Here is a 20,479-nt window from a genome sequence, read left to right on the forward strand (position 1 = left end):
CTCAGCACTGTTATGACTGATGGTAATGACTAATGGCATCTAATGATGATGACGAGGATGAAGAAGGAAGCAGGTGACAGGTAATAAAAATGAAGGATGAACTCGGTTCGGAGGCAGGGACCAGTGGGACCTGGGGGCTCAGCCTCAAGCTACAGCGTTCTGTTGTCTTTGCTGAAATATGTAGAAAGTAGCAACAGCAGCCATATTTCTAATGCAGCAATTAGCCTTTCAGAGGAACCCCCCGGGACCGAGAAGTAGCAATAAAGCTAACTGAACATCTTGTTTGGTTTTCATTTCTCCTCGACGGCACTCTGGAACTGCTCCAACCACACAAAAGCACTTGAGCAAGCTGACACAGGAGTTATTTAGTCAGAACCCAATTTTGCAGATCAGCCAATTTCTAATCCAGTCAGTGGCCAGGCTGATTTATACGATATCCTTCATTTTGCTGTGAAATTAAAGAAGGGGAAGAAATGAAGAGCTCGGCTGCAAACACGCTCTTTAAACGACAGCTGCCATTACGGCGAGGTACTGACTCGTGGATCGGTTTATGCAAAATAAAGGGATTGCAGTGGGGGCGTTATAATTAGGAGAGAAGTATCTTTGAAATATTAAAGAGATAACATCCGTCTCTCCTCTAAAAGGAATTTATAACAGCTTGGGCGGAGAGCACGTCAGGTCGGGATCTGTTGTTTCAGATGCTGAGCGGGAAGAACAGTCCCATGTACACACGAAAGGCATTCCAGCATGAACGCAGATAAAAGATTTTAGCTCCGAGCGCATTACTCTTTTGTGGCGCATGCTGCAATGAATAAGTAAATAGGATTAGAAATATGACTCCTCGTTTTTCCACTGTTACGGATTCGCCGCCTCGTTCGGAGGCATCACGCTGGCTTGTATGAACTGCAGCAGCGAAAAAAACTGGCTAAATGTGCCTGTAAGGTCTCGCTATTTCTGAGAAATGTTGTTTTCAAATGAGCGCTGTGATGTGGATTCTCTTCAAAGTAGCAGAAACCAAAAGAGTGGTTAGCCACTCAAGGCGCGCAGACGAACGCTCCGCTGGCGTCCCGCTGCGCTCCTGCGTAGTCACGCTGTTGGAAATCGCACACGTTTTTTTTTTTAGCAAATGAGTGCACAACTCTGGTTTCTCGGAGACAGAGGGCATCCCGAGCACCGACCTTCCTCTGGTAGAGCTCCTCCGGCGTCGTCGACCTCAGGCTGACCAGGCGGTAGTTCTTGACAACGGTGCGGGGGCGCTTGCGCGGTGGCGCAAAGCGCTCCATCTCCGTCACGTAATACAGGCCCTGCTTGATGTAGCCGAAGTAGCGAGCTTTGGCCGAGGACTCGTCGTCAGAGTCGGAGTCTCCTCCATCGTCCCCCTCTTCCTCGTCGCTGCCCAGGCTGCTCTCCAGGCGGCCGCGCTTCTGAGCCAGCTTCACTTCACACTGCAAAATAACAGAATAGCAGGTAATTCGAAGGAAAATAATTGTAACTTTCACCAGCTCTGGTTCAACATGTGGCTCCAAACCCTCCGCCCCCACCCCCACTAGTCCTGTTCTCAGAATGTCTTTGTGACACAGCGCTAGGATACACTTTTACCCCACAGCCATATTAAACATTAAATGCAACACAACAGCTTCCACAGGGACCGGAGCTGTGCTCGTTCAGATGCTGCCACGCGCACGTACGGCCTTGCCTCAGACCAACAGGCTGTCAACAACACAAAGTTGAGCAAGGCCGAGCTGTTTGGCAAGTCTGAAGTAGGTGCATTAATTTTGCTTTTCCTGCTCTCTATTGACTTACGGCACGATTTCCCATTTTCCGCAGGAGTTCTTCATGCTTTTAAAAGGGGGCCCCTCTGGGATTTGTCACAAAAAACGGGTTTAGAAGATGTAAAAATATAAGGGCGTGTAATCAATGAGGAGAATTCACACACGTGTGGAGGAGCGTACAAATCAAACCAGCTCTGTTCTGCTCTCGGAAGAATTAGAAAGGGAGGCCAGGTGAAGGCGTAGCTACACGTGCACCCATCCCCCGCAGCACCTTAAAGCAGGCTGATGAAATCTGTACAAAGCTTCGGCAGCTCGGTGGTGTGAAGAAGGGAAAAAAGGCTCTTTTCTTTCAATGCGATCTGATTAAAAAGAAGAAAGGGGGCGGAGGACTGAAATAAAAGAGGGAACTGGAGGAGCGGGAGTGCAGGGTATGTCATCATGTGGATGAAAACTGAATAAGAATCTGATTAAAATTTCACTCTTCTTTTTTTGTCGCGCAAATGTCCATGACAAATCAGCGTTGGTGCCACGACAGATTGTTCACCATCTCCCATTAAACGAAAACAAAAAGATCCAATTTTTAAGTACACATCAGTCCCAAATTCAGACCTCAGATGAAGTAACGATTGCTCTTCTAAAACATTCCCTCTGAAGCCGCGAAGGTCAGCATCAATAATGTAAAGCCTCACGAGTCATTCTCTGACGGCCGTCTTCCTGCTGTCTGTTTACTTGTTAAAATGTACGTTGACATTTACCTCCAGGCTGAGGAAGCCCCCGTCGTGAGCTGCCGTGACCCGGGGCGACGGCTCGAACCACTCGCACGACTTCCCCAGCAGGTTGCGCAGCGTCCTGGCGGAGGAGACTGTGACGGAGCCGGAGCAGCGGGCCAGGATCAACACGCCGTCGCTCCACCAGCTCACGTCCACCAGCGGGTGGTACTGCTCCTTATCTGGGACGGGTCAGGGGGGCAGAATGAAACAACACGGAGATACAGAATGCAATATTTCAGGGAGGAGACGCAGGATATTGGCTTCCATTCTCATCAAAACAGCAGACATCAGGCATAACATTACGACGCCGATGATCTCTTCAGCTCTCTCGTATTAGGCATCTGCGGCTGCTGCATGACCCCAGTCTTCAGGGTCACGTGCAGCTCACCCTCACTGATGTGGAGGGCAAAGGCCGACCTCGGTGTTCCGACCCAACAGACTACTCCTCTTAAATTGCTAAGCGCCTCAGAGAAGACTACGGAGCTGCAGGTCTGCAGACCAAAGGTGTCTGAGGTGGTATGAGGAGCAAAAACAAGGAGTTTGAAGTGTTGACTCGTGCTCCGATTCCCCCGGATCTCGATCCACGCGAGCATGTGTGGGATTTGCTGGACAAACCAGACCGATCCAAGGAGGCCTTAAAGGATCTGCTGCTCACAGCTCCCCTTCAGGGGTCTAGCGGAGTCCAGGCCTTGGCGGGTCAGAAGACCAGCGCAATATTACTGTAGAGGGTCGCAGTGTCATGCCTGGTCGGTGTTTACCTTCAGATGCCACAAACAGGTCTGAATACTGCTCCTCTGACACAAGATCAAGACAAAAAATAATAATCATTCATGGAAATGGAATGACTGAAGAGGGGGAGGTCAAATATTTAGGTGGGATTCTGATGATTAGAGGAAATTATAAACTGAGTCTGCCCCCAAACAGTGTATCAAACAGTTTAAGACATAATTAATGCCGTGTGGTGTTACCACCTCGACTTTCAATTTTTTGGATCATATATTCTTATCCCCGTTTTTTTTTTGGGGGGGGGGTCAAATTTACCCAAGCGAACACAGCTCTCAGACTGGAGAGGATTCACATAGATCACAGCCTACACAAGCTGTCATCACTGCGGTCCAAAACTGTCAAAAACCATACACGCGGGGATGACGTTCACAAGCATGCCCACGGAAGAGACGTACGCGGCGGCGCGTCTCCACGGCTGTTTCGTTCAGCGAATAAGATCATTAAATTGTATCCAGCGTGCGGCGCTGTGTCAGCAACAAAGTCGACTCTCTTTAGCCCTTCAGGCCAAAGTACCTTTTATTTTCTTCCTTCTCTCCAGCGACGTCTTCCACTCTGGGTTGATCTCGTCAAATCCTGGCTGCGGGCAGGACCGAGGGACGGGGGGGGAGAAGGAAAAGGAGGCAGGAGGGGGCAGAGAAATTAATTTGCTAACCCTGTTTACACTCGCGTCATGCACACACAATTTGGCTCTGGGAGCTCGCACCAGCACTGAAGCAGAACATGCCCACGGACGCTACGTGCATATTGCCTGCTATATTCTGCAAATACATACAATCGCCCTGAGACATGGTAATGAAAACACACACACACGCAGTAGCACCACACTCAGAGAGATCACATGACTAGAGTCAGAACGCCGGTGGTCTGGAGGCTCACCTGTTGGTCTTGGCCCCAGGTGGCTCTCTGCTTCAGAGAGGGGACATCCCAGACAGACAGTCGGCCAGAGAAGTGGATGACGGCCAACAGGGTGCCGTCGGGGCTCAGGCTCATGCGGAACACACCGTCCTGGACGTGGCAAATTCAGGAGTGTGTTTGGGGTTTTTTGGTGAATGAGCAAACGTCTGTCCCGTCAACCGAGGTGATGTCGTTTAAAAGCGGCCTCTCACCTTTTCATCTGCGTGTCTGGAAAACAATCTGAAGCTGGGCAACCTGAGGAAACCTCTTTTCTGACTCTAACGGAGAGGACAGGTGAGGGTGAATGCCTGCATGTGTTAGATACTGTCACCAAAAGCCTGCAGATGCGTTCCGTCCCCTTACCAGACCGACATCTTCCTCGTTGCTGGTGACCTGCTTGTAGTGCGGTGAGCCGGACAAAGTCCTCCAGGCAGTAATCCCGCAGCTGGAGGCCTTAGATGTGCCGTCATCACCTGACTCACAGCCCCCCACTAGCAGCAATCTGAAAGGCGCAGACACTGATGGTGAGCGCTGACATAACAGCATGTGCTGCCGAGGTGCTATTTAGCAGCAAATTAGCTCGGAAACTTTATTAATCAGCATTCTGGTGGGAATTATTAGCAATAGGGCAGGAACAATACCACTACAACACAGCGATTAGTGGGTCTCTTTCTGCAGTCAGACAAACGTGGCAACAGGCGCTGCCCAGCTCAACACTGCCCCCTGGTGTAGAGAAGAGCCCAGAGCTGGAGACGAGCGGCAGCTGCTAGAACCTATTATCTTTGTTTATGGTGCTCAGTAGTTTTATTAGAAACCATTAAATATGCTTTATGAGCTCTAATGTGTCTGACGTACATCAACACATTCCAAAAAACACACAGTTTATCAGCTCTGCTTCTAATTCATGCAATAAAAAGAACACAACGCATAATTGCACATCTGGAAACATTTCAGTGCATTTATCACTCCATCTGTCCTCCACATCATTTGAAAGTCATCACTTCCCCATCTGTGTTCAGGCTGCATTGATATACCAAGGGAGCTGTACATCACTGCTACACCTTCACGTACAAATGCTGGGCTGTTTCTCCCAATGAAGCGTTTCACCTTTGCTTTCTAACTCCATGCCATCATCATCTCCCTGCTGATGACCCAGTTTTCCCACAGAAGTCATTAAACTTTCATATCATCTCTATCGGTTACAGCAAACACTCCACAGTAGCTGCCAAGATCCATTAAGCTGCCAAAGAAAGCTTTGCGGGACAAATTAAATCTGGTTGGTGTGATGCGGAGGAGCACCGAGGAGGCTGTAAAGTCACAGGTATTAGCTGGAATTAATGAAGCAAAAACCTCCAGCGCGGCTCGGCAAGGAGTCCCGGGAAGTTTCAGAGTGCTGCAGTCGGGTCCACTGCTTTCCTTATGTTTGAGTTCTGTCTCCTCTTTCAGGGTTTACATTTGTGGACTGTTCTCATTTACTCTACATCTGCAATGCTGTTCTCGTCTGCTGGTGGAAACACACCTGGTCACTGATGAGCAGAGGAGTTCTCCCCAGATATCAGGTGATGAAAACATCTGAAATTACCCTGCTGATATCTGGAACACCTTCTGCAGGCGCGTTTAGAATCCGAGAGGTTTAATATGATCAGTAGCAGGGTTTTTGTCCTAAAATATAGGTGATAATTTGCTTACCTGTGAGCGGGGTGGTAAATCGCTGAGGTGATGCCGTGAGAGTGATGGGAAGAGAAGCTGAAGCTGTGGTTCTCCTGGAAATTTTGATTGGTTCCCACACTGAGAAGGAGGAAGATGCGACAGGTCACCTGTAGCCCAGCTCAGGCACAAAAGAAAAAGTCCGCCGAAATCAAATCACAACTCGAACGCTGATGTGGAAACTGGCGCGACAAAACCGTGCGGAGGGGCCGTTGAAAGCCCAGCCGCAATGAAAGCGAGAAATGGCGAAGAAAAGCTCGACCCGGGAAAACACGGCGTGTAATTTGAGCTGGGAAATGATTCCTGGTATAGAAAGAGACGAGAAGAAGTTGTAGGAATTTTCAAACTTCCTCCTGGGACACACACAGACACACACACAGACACACACAGACACACACACAGACACACACACACACACACACACACACACACACACACACACACGTGGTGGCACAGCCTGAGAGAGATGCTTTAATTTCAAGGCTCAGCTCTAATTCAGAAATTCCAATATTGGGGTGCAGTCAAATGTAAAGGCGAACTCTGATCCCCGTGCCGAAAATGATCCTTTACAAAGACGCCGCCGCTTTTCCGAGTAAATTTGGTCCAAATGTCTCCCACATCTTAATTACGCCCTCTCCCGCTCACACACGCTCGCAGCCTTCAAAGGCAACCGACGCCATTTAACCCCCGTCATAGAAAATAAATAAATAAATAAATAAGCAGTTTTCGCCCCCGCTCTCAGAAACCGCTCTCCACGCACGTGGGGCTGGAGTGCACAACGACCTACAGGCGCAATCTCGTCCCGTCTCATAGAACGTCAGTTCACAAAGGCTCGGCGGGACGGCAGCAATTATACACACCCAAATCGGTGAATCGGTGGCATAATGGCATATTAAATAATGCTAAGTTAAAAGGTAAGGCGTGGGCGGCTGTGAGGGAGCGCATGTTCTCCTGCACAGATGCTGTCATTAATCAAATATTCAACGCATTTATTGGGATTTGTAAGCGTGGAAACGGATTTGATTCCAAGAGAGGTTTAACAGTCATCTAATATTTACATACAGACAAGCGTGCGGCGTCAAATCATGTCACAAATAACTCCTGCGGGGGTTTGAATATTAAAGTGCACGCATTTAAATCAGACGATAAAAGGATGAGGAGGAACATGTTTGCTGTTAAAATATTTAAAATGTTTCAAACACTAAACTCTGAGAGCTCAAGTGGAAGAACATTAAAATACTGGATAAAATGTTAAAAAAAGAATTGAACAGCTAAAGATCGCTGCTGGCAAACAAAGTGTTAGCAAAAGTCCCCGGAAAAGATGATGTAGAGATCGGGAGCGTTCACTCTGATCCAACGGCACCAGGCTTCACTTGCAAGCGAACCGAGACACATTTTCAGGCGCACCAGAGTTCAAATGAGCAGTCACACCTGCCGAAATGAGTCAAACTCTGGTCCGTTTAAAATGGGCCCTTACAAAGACTGATTCGTACCGCAGGGTTAGACAAATACAGCCCTCACCTGACGAGGTAGCTCTTCAGCCCCCCTCCGAACGTGATTACCAGGAGCTCTGCAGACCACTGGGCGCTGCCCGTGTATTCCAGGAAGATCAGGCCCGCCACTGCGCAGCTGAAATCCCCGGGAAAACTCACAACCTGGACCGGTCGAAAGGAAAGGGAGAAGTCAGAGAGCGACGTTACGCACCCCGGAGGACAAACGATGCACCACTGCGGGCTGTAAGAGTAAGAGGAGGACCAGACAGGAGAGGCGGAGAACAACAGACCAGAAGGGCAACGTGTTAATAAAAGTGGGGTAGGTGTGCAGAAAGGGGGGTAGTTTTCCTCCTGTACTAGAACCAGCAGCAAGGGAGCAGCAGCCTCAGTACCGCAGATACATAACAGACCGGAGCTGCATAAGGGATCTGGCAGATGCGGCCGGGGAGGGTCTCTGTGATCAGCTCTGACGGGGGAGAACGGTGGGGCGCCACGAACTCTGGCTAAAAAGGATCAGAGCATTAAAGAGAGGGGAGACGGGCTTGGGATGGCAGTGAGGAGAGAGGCAGGTGTGAAAAATGAATGAAGAGGGGAGAAGACAGGAATGAGAGAAAACCAGGTGCTTAACGTGCACATGCGCTGACGCTGCACAATTCTGCATCCACGGTTACGCTTGACGCACTAATGTTGAAAACTCATAAAAGGAGCTTATGAGGAGGGGGCGTTACCGGTGGGATGACAAAAAGTTCGCTGCCTATGAGGTCGAAAAGGCGCACGGTGCCCGTGCTGTCTGCGAAGGCCAGCAGAGTGCAGTCGTGACTCCACGCCACCCTTCGCCACTGGGGGTTCGGGTCCTTGGGCACTGGGGAGGAAAAGAAAGAAAAAACCTGCATAAAATCAAGGAGCCGAGGAGCTGTTGAAGCACGTGAGGAACGTCCTTGAAGACACCCTGGTGGTCTGTGTTGTGCAGACAATGAATCCTGATGGGGGAGGGGGGGGGGGGCGTGTCTGGAGATCTTTGGAATTTAACCCTGAAAGATGGCAGCAGCGGTACAGCTCAATAATTGTCCCTGAGAGAAAGGCGCGTGCTCACGCCCACGTTGAGGGGTGACACGTTAAAAGAAGAAACGGAGAGATGGAGGCAGAGGGGTGAGTGGGGTTGGGGGGGGGTCCATAAATCCAGCTTTTATTGAAGCACAGGCGACACGCTGACTCAGCACTTTAGACTTTGACCATATCGCTGATATAAAGCGCGTCGCCGCCTGCTGTCTCATTCTCAAGGTTGGCCGTGATGGAGGAGCGCTCCGCTCCCACATTTGCTGCGTGCATGGGCGCTGACACAGATGCTCCTCTGAAGTGGTTGGTGTAGCAGCCATTAAAGGCTGGAAGCTGCAGCTCTGTCTGGCTAATGCTGAGCAGCTTGTTTAATTAGACACAAGCTTTCAAACGAGCCTTAGAGTTCTAAATTGGAGAAGAGCGTGAAGCATAATCCAGCCACACAGGCGCCGCGTCAGCAGAGCAGCACAGCTATGGATGGGGGTTAGGATCCTGTTGATATCACATGATGGTGCTACGGGCAGCTACTCTATCGGGTTTCTGGGCTGAGCGATGCGGTCCTGCCGCCCCTGATGGACCAGCAGCACGACCGGAGGGAAGCTTCCTTCACCGTATGGCCGGAGTTTCAAATGAAGAACAGAGGGAGTGCGTGGGAGTAAGACAAGGACAATGAATTCGGTGGCCACTGAGAGAAATAAAAGTTTTTAGGAGTGAAGTGGGGATGGGGGGGGGGGTCAGGAAGCTGGTGATTTAAACCGCCTCCACTAAAAAGAAAAAGGCAAGAACAGAGCCACTATCTATAGCTATAGGCGCCAAGTGCCGTTTTCTTTTTCTTGCTTCCTATTTCAATCTCCTCTCTTACACCCCCCCCCCCCCCCCCACCCCTTATCTCTCCACAGCATTATGAATTGTATACAGTGTGTTGTTCCGCAGCCCAGAGGTCTCCATTTCCACATAGATGGCTTGTGGAGGAAACTGGGAAATTGGATACTACTGTCCTGATTTTTTTTTCTTTAGCAATATGGTGGGCAGAAGTTGGGGGGAATTAAATCCGGCAGACCTAAAGAAACCTCCGATCTAAAGCCTTGCAGACACGTTTGTCAGAGCTGGGTTATGAATTATGCACAGCAGTGGCAGATGTCTATGATGGGAGCAGCTAATGGGGAGGGGGGGCAGAGAGTGACGCACAGGTGTAAAAGGCATAACGCACACACCCGCACGATCCTCCATTAAAAGCAGGAACCATTCAAGGAAAAATCACAGCAAAATCCATTAGGACAAATCTCCATGAAATGAAATGAAGTCGAATGCAAAGAAGAAGCGAAATGGAATGAAAAGCTGGATGGGGGCCAAGGCACACAGGAGCCCAGGGTTGGCTGTTATCCGGGGAACTCTTTTAGAACAACAGGCCACAATGACAAATTCTGGCCCAGACTCAAATAAACCCCCCTAGAAAGGATTAATTCTAAAGGTTAGGATAAAAGTGCAAAAGCATTAAGTTATTCCATGAAGTGGGTTCAGTGCCATCCAAAGGTCCAAATGGAAACTGCCATCTAAAGCTAGTGGTGAACATCATGGTGAAGAATCTGATGAATTTAAATATTTTGGAATGGTGGGCTGCCTGCTGCCGAGTCAACATACTAAATATTCCAGTAAAGAAATTTTAAAAAATAACTTCAAATATGCTTAAACTCTCCTCGGATCTGACAGGAACCTGCAGAGATGTATAATAATATCCCCACATGGGTTCATTGTAATGACTGGAATTATTATCATTACACCAGGGGGTCTGATTAGGTCAAGCTGATGAAGAATGAAGATTTAGATAAGTGCTGTTTTCAACATTCCGTCCAACGATGCTTTGGAAAATTACCACAGCAGGTCACTGTCATAACGAACCAGACAATCAGGGCCATTTATTTTTAGGAGCCATTATGGACTTCCTGTAAATATTCTATTCACTCGCATCATAGTAGATGGGGTGATTATCTACGCTTCTGTTCACCATCTCTCACATATAGTTCAATTAGCCCCCCCCCGGTCGATTTACTGTTTTACAACCTCTATCTGATGCATGGTGTTTACTTCTGTTGTAGTTGACTCATTTTAGCGATTTGTTTCATTTCATTTTAATTATATCAACTTTCAATGTGGAACTTGAAGAAAAACAGCTGTTCAGAAACTTTTGAATCTTAGATTTGACAGAAAAAAGTTGCGATCCTGTTTTCTACCATGATAAAACTCAACAGATCCAAGTGTTTTTGTGACCATTTTTTGTGAGACACTCTCCCCATTTTACCTACTACAATTAAGAGACTGATGCCCACATCAATACTGAACTAATTCAACAATAAATCCAGGTAATTAATTCCAGCTGTTCATAAATAATTCGAACGTTGTCAGATTAATCGCTATTAAAGCCACGTGATTTATTTTTAGTCCACTAGGTGGTGCTAAGTGTCCCTTTTCTGAAGAGCGAGGGAATCCACGTCACATTTAACAGGAAGTGCATCAAAACAAACACGACACATTTGCCCGAGGGGGGAAATGACAATATTCCAATCAGGAAGATTTTCAAGAAGAGAAGGACTGTTTTGTCATGCACTAAAATATCCTGACAATATATATACAATATACAGGTCAATCAAATATTATAAATTACTATAATATAAAGTCATGCCTTAAATACTCTGGTATCACTTGTTAAATACAGCGAGGATGGGAGGGTCTTACCCTGGCACTTCCCGATGACTGAGCCAAAGTCGTCCCTCACAGACCTGAGGAGAAAAGGTTCACGGATGGGTGAAAAAAGAAAAAATGACAACATGCTGCACAGGGGAGCCTTGCATGGCCCGATATAAAATGCTTTATGGAAGTAACGGATAGCCTGTCAAGATTAAGCAGCGCAATGGATCAAAGAGACGGGGCCTTGAGAGCAGGCAGTGTTTAGACAGACTCTTAACAGAGCTCAATGGATACGGCCTTGAGCTGACTTATCACCCACTCACACTTACCGATGCCATGCATCAAGCCTATAAACTACGCGTGGAGAGCGGTGCGAGGAAAGGACAGGGGACAGCGCAACGGTAATGTTCGAGGAGAGTGCAGCGACATCACTCTAAACCTGCTCATTTATGTTCGTACATGTACACAAAAGTGATTTTCAGCAATGCCAGAAGGTGTTTTTTTTTTGGTTTTTTTTGCCTCTAATAGTCCCCTGGCGAAAATTTCAAGTTATGGATTCGGATCTCTATTTTGCTCCACATACATGGGGTCATAAAAACCACTTCAGGCTGCTGATATTTTGAAAACAATAGCTAATATCTTGTTAACCATAGAGAGAAAAGGAGGTCACTGACAAGATTTATAGCATTATTTTCGATTTATATTGATACAGAGGCAGAAAAAAAACCAAAGGTTTCTTTGAAACAAAAGGCTGCAGCACTATCAATGTATTTGTGATAAATCAGCTCATTAAATAAAACTTTTCCCACCAAACGCACATAGATGGAGGGCTTCCAACAGATGGAGGCTTCAATAATTACCTAATCTCCACACACTGGTCCAGGACCACTGCCAACAGTTTGCCATTACTGTGGAGAAAACAGGAGAAATGATAGACAGAGATGAGATACGGCGAGACAGCGGCGTCATTTTGGGTGATTTTAAGGTTTTTTTTTAAGAAGTGGAAGACAAAAATGAGAAGTCTTAGTCATGACTGAATAAAAGCGGCAGTAAAGGTGTGTGTGTCCTTTAGACAGGCACTTTTTAATGGAAAGAGATAAAGACGAGAACAAGAGCTAACTTAAAGCTGGGAGGAAATAATCATGATTGTGCAGCGTTAAAGGAGCAAAGATGGTCCTGGAGGAAATGAAATGAAAGACAAATATTCCCACAGAAACACAATGGAGGATTAAGCGGCTCAGATGAGGAGACATCAGCAGGATCATTTAAGTGTATTGTCTCACACGATCGATAGCCAATTAAAGTCTTCCTTTCTGCTTGATTTCTCTTTTATAAAAGCAGATAATTACATGACTGGTTTAATGGACGGTGCGTGTGTGCGTGTGTCTGTGTGTGTGTCTCTGTGCTGCATCAATGTTCAAACTTTATTATGCCATTTACAGTTCAGCTATGCAGAGGTGAATATTCATGTTAAAATGTGTGGTTGTTTTAATGTGGAATCCTCTCAGATTCGTGGTGAATGTTCAACTTCAGTTAAGTGAATTAGAGTGATGGAGAAGCAGCATTAGGGCGGTGTTCCTGTCACTGATTTAAAATGTCTAAAGTCCAATTTATGGACACTTTTGTATTTGTTTGCCACAGACAGTGACAGTGATCGTATCTGTTCGGCGTTCACGTGTCTCCAGCCAACATTGGATGTGACCTCATGCTATCACCATCCCGGTCGTATCCATCATCTGACACCCTTAAATCTTAAAGCTCTTTAAAGTCTGAACATTTGCATCTTCAAAGCTCTTTGCAAAGCAAATTTGAATTATTCTATGATGGTGTCAGAGTTTTGTGATGTCACGATGATGTCCTAATAAAGACGGCAGAATGCTAGAGATTTAGCATTATTGAAGCGTGTGTGTGTGTGTGTGTGTGTGAGAGAGACCTTGCAAGCACCACATGCCAGTTGATCTGCTTGTGTGCCAGGCGGACGAGGCCAGGCGGCAGAGACGAGCTGGTGGGGCTGAATTTTCAAACACATTTTAGAAAATGTCCACAAAACACCACAGAGCATCTATGGTTGATATTTCCTCAGTTGACTGAAAACCTTGTAAATTTCAAGCAGCTCTTTTCAGACTGATTTAATGCGAAAAGATGCCAAAAATGATCGAAAGTGTTATCAGTAATATCTGATAGCACCAAAACTGAAGACTATTCTAAAATGATTTAAAATGACATTTTTTTCATTTTAACAACTTTGAAGCCTTTGGAACTTAAATCCATAGCTGAGTTATTTTACACTAGGGGAATAATTTAGCTTGACTTTAACAGATATATAAAATAAAAACCTTAATGTAATATAAACATGTTTACACAGTTTTGCTGAGGAACGACTAGAATCAAAGCCAGTCTGGTTCCACAAATTGTAGCAAAAAAAGATTTATTACTGTCATATTTGGATGTTTTGTGCTACTAGGTTCAGTTTCCTTTCATTACTAAAATAGCACAGCGTGTGGAAAGAGCTTCCCTGTAACACATAAGGAGTAGAGCCAAGGGGCAAACATGGCTACAGGGGTGCTTTAATATTTGATAAGCTTATTGATGGAGCGAGCTAAACGCCCGCTGACATGATAAGCAGACCCTAATTCCCAAGTTTTACAAATCGCGGGACACATCTGTCCACACGCTACAGAAGACACTGCAGCAACAGTGCGAGGAGAGGCGTTACGAGATGTGAATATACCTTCAGAAATATACAAGTTACAATTATATCACGCTGCATTGACACCAGGTCAGGACACGTAATGAAGTCTACAATATGTCTATCTGGCTCGACCAATATTGGCTCATGCAGCATTCTCTAAAAATAAATATGATTTATACAAATACATACAGCTGTTGTTATTTAGTGTATCTTCGGAATAGCCACAATCCAATTAACTGTTTGATGTAGTCTCATTAACTGATGAATGATGAACTTACCTGTACCATAAGTAGTGCAGGATTAACCGAAACGGGCCTGTAGGAAATGTGTTACAGTTAATAGGTGGTAACTAGTAATATTTGTCTTAAAACAATGAAGAAAATGCTTAATTATGAGTATTGCATCAAATGTAGCTATGATTTACGGATTTTTGCTCACTAATAATGCTGATGCTTGTGATGGCTTGGGTCTGCCGATAAAGACTTTATATGTGTGTAAACGCTGTCGGTACAAGACTTTTCTACGTTTACTTTGGACAAAATTTGTGCATGTGATAGAATTTTCGTTAGCAGTTCGTCAGTTGCAACATTTATTTTGTAGTAAAGAAAGGTTTGCAAAAAAAACCCTTTTTTTCTGGTTGCAGCAATCTCATTTATTAACACATATAAAATTTGGCATATAAAGAAATTCAGAAAAGCATTAATGAAGACTATGATAGAATCAAAACAAACTAATAAAAAAGAGAAGTTATACCTGTCACTGCTTTTGCAATAAGCGAGGTGCTGTGCTCCTTGTTTCCTCGCACCTGCAGTATTAAAAGTGACAGATGAACAAATCTAGCATTTTAAACGCTAGATTGTGTTACATGCATTGATTAATAGCATGAATTTCTGGTAACAATGAATGAATCCATGAAGCAAAGCGAGGTGGATATCAAGTAACGTCTGGCACTGCGGTCAAGCAAGAACTTGCAAAATCAAAATCTCAAAGTTGTTGCACAAATCGAATTGAAACCACGATCTTGAAAATGGTAGAAAGATCCTAATAAATTAGCGTATTGCATTATTGGAAAGTCTGGGTTTCGCTATCATTGCTGTTTTATGCTACGTGGCTTTGAGCGGATGACCCTCTGCAAGCGCCTTTCCAGTAGTGTTGCACATAAATATACGCTCTAAGGAAGCCAGGCATCACGCCCCAGGTGGGTCGAACTTACCTGAGTATCCGTCTCTGGTGGCCACTCGGTAATGACAAGCAAGTCGTACAAAATATTTTCATCTTCACCTTCTATCAGACTTTCTTCAGCCATATTTACTCCAACCAGCTGTCAAATGTCTACGGCGAGTCGTGGAGGACAAAATATGTCTTAGACGGTGTATGGAAACTGTCTGAGGAATATTTTATTGAATTTCAGCATATAAAGCTTTACATTGTGGTTTATCAAAATCATAAACTTGTATTTCCTTGATATCATCATGTGCTACGTTAGTGGAATTAACTATTTTACAATTGACTTGAGTATCCGGAACCATTAAATTATACCGGTCCACTAAGCGCGGTGCACTCTCTCAACACGTTACATCCGTTGCATTCGCAGCAGAAATAATGGCGTTTTCTGGTGGGCATTTTACTTTATATTTTCATATGTTAATGTTATCATATGTTTTTTTGGTAGCAACGTAAACCATTAAATGTCTTTATTCTTTGACAGAGATGGGCGTTATGCCCGAAATCGCACAGGCTGTGGAAGAACTAGACTGGCTGTGAGTCTTAAAACCAAAATCCTGATAAAGATATATGTTTCTAAAGCATGATTATATAGTAAATATGCCGTTGTTAGTGGTTGCTTGTGTTGACGTAGTACTGATTGTGTCATGATTGTATTTCTAGGCTTCCAACTGACATCCAGGCGGAGTCTATTCCTCTTATTCTTGGTGGAGGAGACGTGCTAATGGTAAATTAAAGCCACTGCTGTGATATTCTCTGACTTGTGTTGCAATACCAGAGTTACATCTATTTTATTTTTTTAGGCGGCAGAAACTGGTAGTGGCAAAACAGGGGTAAGCACTTTAAATCACGTAAATTATACACTTGCAATTCGGGGAAAACAGTCATAACAGGGATCCCTGTCATTTACAGGCCTTCAGTATCCCAGTGATTCAAATTGTGTATGAAACCTTAAAGGATCAGCAGGAAGGGAAGAAGGGTAGAACCTCTATCAAAACTGGAGGAGCTAGTGAGTCTGTTGTGATTCTTCTTTGGTTGCATGCCCCACTATATCTTATATATATATATATAGGCAGCAATTTGCAGCCGTTTGACTAATATCATTCCCTTCTCAGTTTTCAATAATTGGCAGATGAATCCTTATGACCGCAGTCCAGCATTTGGTAAGAGGAAGACAATGAGAGTTTGACATAATTTTCAATCAGTATGATGCCAGGCTTGCTTTAAGTTTACAGCATGTTTCAGTTTTGCCTTTTTTGTGTTTTGGTTCCACCACAGCAATTGGCCCAGATGGATTGTGTTGCCAGAGCAGAGAGTTTAAAGAGTGGCATGGCTGCCGTTCTACCAAAGGAGTCACCAAAGGTTTGTTTCTAAAAGATGATGTAGTCATCTTTTACAATCTAACCTTTCTTTTCTCAATGACTTCTTGGTCCATGCCTCTCTTTGTCCAGGGAAGTATTACTATGAGGTGACATGTCACGACCAGGGTCTGTGCCGCATCGGCTGGTCCACCAGTCAGGCAGCCCTCGACTTGGGTAATTGTCACACTGCTAATTGCACATTAGCCAGTCCACAGCGCTCTCACTAACACAGTGCTTCAATCTCTTAATTTATTTACAGGAACTGACAAATATGGCTTTGGTTTTGGAGGAACTGGGAAGAAATCTAATAACAAACAGTTTGACAGCTATGGAGAGGTAAACATTTAATTCAAAAACTTTTTTTGGTTGAATTAATAGTCATTAGATTTTTAAAATATTCGTGTCTTTTTCCATCTTCACCACCTAGGAATTTACGATGCATGACACTATTGGTTGTTACCTGGATCTTGAGCAAGCTCAAATCTCATTCTCAAAAAATGGTACCATTCTAGTCAGATTTTTAGTTAATTTGTCAGTTAATTTGCTTTTGTGCCAATAAAATTCATATTTCTTGCCTGTCCTACTTCTTCAAGGTACTGACCTGGGGTTGGCGTTTGAGATCCCTCAACAATTAAAAAATCAGCCCTTCTTTGCCTCCTGTGTGCTGAAGGTATGACACCAGTCTAAGAACACAAACCAAGCTCTTCCATGTTTATACAAGTTGCTTATCTCCTTTGTTTTATAGAATGCTGAGCTGAAGTTCAATTTTGGAGGAGAAAGCTTTAAATACACACCTAAGAGTGGGTTCCTTGCCTTGGATAAGGCATCAGAGGGGCACACAGCAAAGTCCTCTCAGACAGGTCTGTTTATTCAGTGTGTGAGTAAGAAAATAGCTCAATTTTTTTTTCTGCAAAAGACTAGACTGTATCCCTACTATCTTTATTGTCAGTGAAATCAATAAAAGTTTCCTCTGCTCGGTTTGTGTAGGCAGTGCCAAAGTGAGCCAGGTGAAAACATCCTCTAACGCACCCAAAGCGCTGATCATTGAGCCTTCTAAAGAACTGGCTGAACAAACCCTCAACAATGTCAAACAGTTTAAGAAATATGTGGATAACCCCAAACTCAGGTATGAGGCAGCACCAGAAGACATAAACATGGCCAGATATTCAGTAGACTGCAATTGTAGTTTTCGCCAGCAGGTGGAGACTTGCATCGCTAACGTAGGTGAATTGTCTATCTGAATCTGCAGGGAACTTCTGGTGATTGGTGGTGTGGCTGCTAAAGAGCAGCTGAGTGCACTTGAACAAGGAGTACGTGAGACAAGCTTTCTCCAAACAGAACTAATGGCATTTACTACACTGAGTGGTTGGAAATAACTGAACTCTCTTTATTGCGTTTCACTGTGTTTCCCTGTCCTTTTTGTGTGGCCACTTCACAACTAGGTTGACATTATTGTTGGAACACCTGGAAGACTGGATGATCTCATATCAACTGGTAAACTCAGTCTATCCCAAGTCCGCTTTCTCGTTCTGGATGAGTGTGTAAGTACAGAGCATGGATTGTATTTTTAAAAGATCTCACAGAAAATTCAACATTACTCTGTTTTCTTTTTGTCCCCAAGGATGGTCTGCTATCCGCAGGTTACACAGATTTTATCAACAGGATCCACAATCAAATCCCGCAGGTCACTCCTGATGGCAAAAGGCTGCAGGTACCGCCATAATTACAACACGCCAGGAGAATATTTGATATTTGATTGACTTGCTGATCTCATCTCTCCCAGGTCATTGTTTGTTCAGCAACTCTGCATTCATTCGATGTGAAGAAGTTGTCAGAGCGCATCATGCATTTCCCAACATGGGTGGATCTGAAGGGGGAGGACTCTGTCCCGGAGACCGTCCACCATGTGGTCGTACCTGTAAATCCCAAATTGGATCGCCTCTGGGAGCGCCTGGGCAAGAATCGCATTCGGGTAATTAGAAGACAGCCATTGGCTTTATTGTTAATCATTTATCAGCTTTATAAAAGCAACATTCCTAAAGTGTTTTCTTCACCAAATGTCTAGACTGATGAGGTCCACGCTAAAGATAACACCAGAACTGGAGCTAATTCTGCTGGTAAGACCGACAAAGTCTAGGTTGGACCAAGCGATGAGGCGTTCATGAGCATCACACACACAAAGCAGATGTTGTGGTTTGTCTTTTTACCTTTCGTGGCTTAAGGAGTGTGTGTGTGTCCATTTTAGAAATGTGGTCCGAAGCTATTAAGATCCTGAAGGGCGAGTACACAGTCAGGGCCATCAAAGAGCACAAGATGGACCAGGCCATAATCTTCTGTCGTACCAAGATCGACTGTGACAACATGGAACAGTATTTCATCCAGCAAGGAGGAGGTAGGAGGAGTCGGAGAGAAAAACTACCAAAAATCTACAAAAGGCAAAATGTTGAGATAATCCTTGCAGACCCATAATCCTCCTTCATGGTCCCTCCATCATCTCTAGGTCCTGACAGCAAAAGCCACCAGTTTTCCTGCGTTTGTCTCCATGGTGATCGTAAACCTAATGAAAGGAAAAACAACTTGGAACGTTTCAAGGTATAAAAACACCAAATGAATGGCACCTTTTTTCCTAGGACAGCCCCCATTTAAAGGTCTTCTTGTGTTTGTAGAGGAAAGAGGTGAGGCTTTTGATCTGCACGGATGTCGCAGCCAGAGGAATTGACATCCATGGAGTTCCTTATGGTAAAGAGAAGTACCTAATTACTTATCATAATCACATCCTAGATGCTTACCTTGGTTCTCAAGGTAGTCGTTGATCCCCACAAACTTTGTCTTTTGTTTCTCTGCAGTGATTAACGTCACCCTGCCGGATGAGAAGCAGAACTACGTGCACCGTATCGGCAGAGTTGGCAGAGCTGAGAGGTCTGGATTCAGAATTAGCGACCACAATGTTTAAATTTTCAGAAGATCTGCAGTAAAACATTTCTCCTAACCCGCAGAATGGGCCTGGCCATCTCCTTGGTCGCTATGGAGAAGGAGAAGGTGAGGTGGATGTTTGAAATGCAGCGATGAATAAATGATAGAAGTAGACGCGCTCAAAGTGAATCTTTCATCTGCGTAGGTGTGGTACCACGTCTGCCCCAACCGAGGCCGCGGCTGCTACAACACCCGGCTGAAGGAAGAGGGAGGCTGCACCATCTGGTACAACGAGAAAGAGGTGAACTGATCAGCTCACTCCACCAGAACTCTGGTTTGATTCAAGAAAGGTAAACCTGCTTCTCCTCACACTCCGCTGTCTCCCTTCACATGCAGCTCCTGTCTGACATTGAGGAGCATCTGAAGTGCACCATCACCCAGTGTGAACCTGACATTAAAGTGCCCGTGGATGAGTTTGATGGAAAGGTCTCGTATGGTCAGCGCAGAGCGTTGGGAGGTGTGTGTCTGATGTTGTCCACCACACACTCAACACAGGCAGCAGAATATATGCTGTTAAATTACTGTTGCTTTTGCCTCCTGTAGGCAGTAACTACAAGGGTCATGTGGACGTTCTGGCCCCCACAGTCCAGGAGCTGGCAGGCCTCGAGCGGGAAGCCCAGAGTTCCTTCCTCCATCTGGGATACTTGAAAAACCAGCTTTTTAGAGCTTTTTGAAGATACGACACTAAGCAGTGATGCCCGCATTTAATGATTCTCCAGCTAATCCAAAAATTAGGATTAAACGTCGGTATCTATCTGCATTGAGAACACAACTGATTTTTGATTTAGTTGCATCAGATTTACTCCATTTAGTTATAAAATTCTTTAAAAAGAACAACTTGTGTGAACATTTAAAGCCCTTCCATGTGGGGGATTTTCATTTCTGACATGATTTGAAACATGTTTCTCTGTATTTTCTTTTTTCTGAAATAAACATTAGTTGACGGCATTGTTTGCTTCTTCATTTTCAAACTTCCACCTCGGAGCGCTAATGGTTTGGTACTGTGCTGGTTGATTCTTTTTGGAGAGCTGTTATTCGGAATAAAATAAATAATAAATGTAAAAAG

The 20,479-nt window shown here is 45.0% G+C and overlaps 2 protein-coding genes across 2 annotated transcripts in view; one reads left to right on the plus strand and one right to left on the minus strand.

The window, feature by feature from the left end:
• Nucleotides 1-15,214, minus strand: part of nbas (NBAS subunit of NRZ tethering complex) — a 91,221-nt gene extending 76,007 nt beyond the window's left edge. Inside the window, exons 1-15 of the mRNA XM_057016293.1 lie at nucleotides 15,069-15,214; nucleotides 14,609-14,660; nucleotides 14,134-14,170; nucleotides 13,097-13,174; nucleotides 12,024-12,071; nucleotides 11,212-11,255; nucleotides 8,151-8,284; nucleotides 7,451-7,584; nucleotides 5,912-6,010; nucleotides 4,586-4,724; nucleotides 4,435-4,500; nucleotides 4,205-4,333; nucleotides 3,842-3,905; nucleotides 2,528-2,721; nucleotides 1,179-1,445 (exon numbers count right to left, since the gene is read on the minus strand). Of these exons, the coding sequence (XP_056872273.1) occupies nucleotides 1,179-1,445; nucleotides 2,528-2,721; nucleotides 3,842-3,905; nucleotides 4,205-4,333; nucleotides 4,435-4,500; nucleotides 4,586-4,724; nucleotides 5,912-6,010; nucleotides 7,451-7,584; nucleotides 8,151-8,284; nucleotides 11,212-11,255; nucleotides 12,024-12,071; nucleotides 13,097-13,174; nucleotides 14,134-14,170; nucleotides 14,609-14,660; nucleotides 15,069-15,161 (1,578 nt within the window). The 5' untranslated portion in view covers nucleotides 15,162-15,214. The remainder of the gene's footprint in view (nucleotides 1-1,178; nucleotides 1,446-2,527; nucleotides 2,722-3,841; nucleotides 3,906-4,204; nucleotides 4,334-4,434; nucleotides 4,501-4,585; nucleotides 4,725-5,911; nucleotides 6,011-7,450; nucleotides 7,585-8,150; nucleotides 8,285-11,211; nucleotides 11,256-12,023; nucleotides 12,072-13,096; nucleotides 13,175-14,133; nucleotides 14,171-14,608; nucleotides 14,661-15,068) is intronic.
• A 160-nt stretch (nucleotides 15,215-15,374) lies between these two features.
• Nucleotides 15,375-20,361, plus strand: ddx1 (DEAD (Asp-Glu-Ala-Asp) box helicase 1). Its single transcript, XM_057016294.1, has 26 exons — nucleotides 15,375-15,470; nucleotides 15,564-15,615; nucleotides 15,743-15,806; nucleotides 15,883-15,912; nucleotides 15,992-16,088; nucleotides 16,195-16,242; nucleotides 16,358-16,441; nucleotides 16,531-16,614; nucleotides 16,700-16,776; nucleotides 16,868-16,940; nucleotides 17,034-17,110; nucleotides 17,186-17,300; nucleotides 17,428-17,566; nucleotides 17,690-17,750; nucleotides 17,883-17,981; nucleotides 18,062-18,151; nucleotides 18,224-18,412; nucleotides 18,506-18,557; nucleotides 18,686-18,832; nucleotides 18,941-19,032; nucleotides 19,107-19,179; nucleotides 19,287-19,359; nucleotides 19,437-19,479; nucleotides 19,559-19,654; nucleotides 19,750-19,870; nucleotides 19,957-20,361. Exons 1-26 carry the CDS (start codon nucleotides 15,458-15,460, stop codon nucleotides 20,085-20,087), a joined length of 2,220 nt encoding a protein of 739 aa, XP_056872274.1. The 5' UTR covers nucleotides 15,375-15,457; the 3' UTR covers nucleotides 20,088-20,361.
• The last annotated feature ends 118 nt before the right edge of the window (nucleotides 20,362-20,479 follow it).

The sequence above is a fragment of the Takifugu flavidus genome, chromosome 19 (genome assembly GCF_003711565.1).
Source record: "Takifugu flavidus isolate HTHZ2018 chromosome 19, ASM371156v2, whole genome shotgun sequence".
Classification (NCBI taxonomy): domain Eukaryota; kingdom Metazoa; phylum Chordata; class Actinopteri; order Tetraodontiformes; family Tetraodontidae; genus Takifugu; species Takifugu flavidus.